This window comes from Centrocercus urophasianus, unplaced genomic scaffold, assembly GCF_019232065.1.
Source record: "Centrocercus urophasianus isolate 14NV4802_14NV808 unplaced genomic scaffold, USGS_Curo_1.0 seq_13, whole genome shotgun sequence".
In the NCBI taxonomy this organism is placed as follows: Eukaryota; Metazoa; Chordata; class Aves; order Galliformes; family Phasianidae; genus Centrocercus; species Centrocercus urophasianus.
In genome coordinates, this window is record NW_024884475.1 from 9,045,067 (window position 1) to 9,046,956 (window position 1,890).

A 1,890-nucleotide genomic window follows, 5' to 3' on the forward strand; every position below is an offset into this window, starting at 1 on the left:
TTTTTTTTTTTTTTTTTTTTTTTTCTTTTCTTTTCTTTTTTTTTTTTTCCTGCTTTACGCTTCCCAGTAACCTCGAAAGCCGGGAGCACCGTCCCCGTAGAAGAGTTCCGAAGCAGCCCTCTATAGCATCGGCTCTATAGCCCCCTCCCCTCGGTGCAACCGAGGCCCGCAGCCCCTTCCCCGCCGCTCTCCGCACATTGCTGGGCTTCGCAAGGAGAGGCTTCTCCTCCCACCCGGACTCCGGGGCACAAGTTAACATCTGAAAAAGTTTACGGGCTGCGATCAGTGGTTATTTTTATCCTGATAGAAAAAATATTGTCCCTCAGCACATCCCTTTGATTCCGTGCTGGGCTATGGGATTCGCACGCTTACTCACTACTGAGTGGAGGCGGCATTTATAATCCAGAGGTTTCCTTTTACAGGGACGGGTTTATTAATATTTTTAGTTTCTCTCTGAAGTACGTCTAGAAAGAGAAAATGACCACCAAAACAACTGCATCGTTTTCCTCGCTTCTTTTTCTTTTCTTTTTTTCCTTTCTTTCTTTCTGCCGTCTATTCTTCATTCACATTCTTCATTTCATTACATTAGCATGTTATCCTCCTTAGAACTCTAACTGGGAAACCACGGAGACATGCTGGAGGCAATGTCCCGATATTAGAGCAGCTGACCCTGCCGATGTGGTTTATGCAGCTGAGAACAACATGAAGCAAAAAGCATTTGTTTCCCCCTCTCTTCATAAGCATGCACTCACTGATACACTTACCCTATGTATACAAACCCCAACATACTTATGTATGTTCTTGTAAATAAATGTGAACATACGTGTGTAAATACATTGGTATATGTATGTAAATACATATATGTGAGTGTATAAATGTGCAAGCATATAAGTGCATATATGTAAGTATGTATGTAGTTATATGAACATATACGTGATGGACACGTATACACTGTATGTATTCGTGTGCAAAACATATAAAGTGTACAGATGTTATATACATGCACATATATAAGCGTGCACGGATGTTATATACATACATATGAATATAGGTATAGGCATATAGGTATATGCGTGCACATAGGTGTGTATGCACACAAATATGAGTGTGCACTTACACATGTACATATGCATGACATATACTTTATGTATTTACATGCCACTATATGGGAGTCTTTCATAACACAAGGAGCACTAGCAGCGGCCTCAGCCCCGGGCTCGCTGCCCCCGCACCGCGTTGTTTCCCTTCCCGATGCCCGGGCGGGGGGGGCCGCTCATCAGAGCTCCCCCCAACCCCAGCGCTGTGCCTCTCTCCACAGCCAGCGACCGGGACTCGCCGGAGTTGCTCGAGGACACGGAGCGGGCGGGCGGCGGAGGGCGGGCGGCGTCGCGGGGCCCCGCGGGTGGGCGGCAGAGCTCCGGAGGCCGCGAGGAAGAGGAGGAACGCGGCGAGGAAGCGGGCGAAGCGGAGCAGAGAGCCGCCGGACGCAAGAAGAAGACGCGCACGGTGTTCAGTCGCAGCCAGGTCTTCCAGCTGGAGTCCACGTTCGACGTGAAGCGCTACCTGAGCAGCTCGGAGCGGGCCGGCCTGGCAGCCTCGCTGCACCTCACCGAGACGCAGGTGAAGATCTGGTTCCAGAACCGCCGCAACAAGTGGAAGCGGCAGCTGGCCGCCGACCTGGAGGCGGCCAACCTCTCCCACGCCGCCCAAAGGATTGTGCGGGTCCCCATTTTGTACCACGAGAACTCGCCGGCCAGCGCCTTGGGCTTCGGCCTGCCCCACATGTCTCCCCCCTTGGTGGGCTTCTCCGGCGGCGTCAGCTACCCCCTGGGCACCTTCCCCGCCGCCTCCCTTCCTTTCCTCCGCTCGCAGATGACGGGACTCGTCTGA

At 51.6% G+C, this 1,890-nt stretch overlaps 1 protein-coding gene across 1 annotated transcript in view; it reads left to right on the forward strand.

Annotated features, from left to right (window-relative positions):
* HMX1 (H6 family homeobox 1) overlaps positions 1–1,890 on the forward strand; it is a 2,654-nt gene extending 764 nt beyond the window's left edge. The window contains exon 2 of the mRNA XM_042812619.1: positions 1,319–1,890. Coding sequence (XP_042668553.1) covers positions 1,319–1,890 — 572 coding nt within the window. The remainder of the gene's footprint in view (positions 1–1,318) is intronic.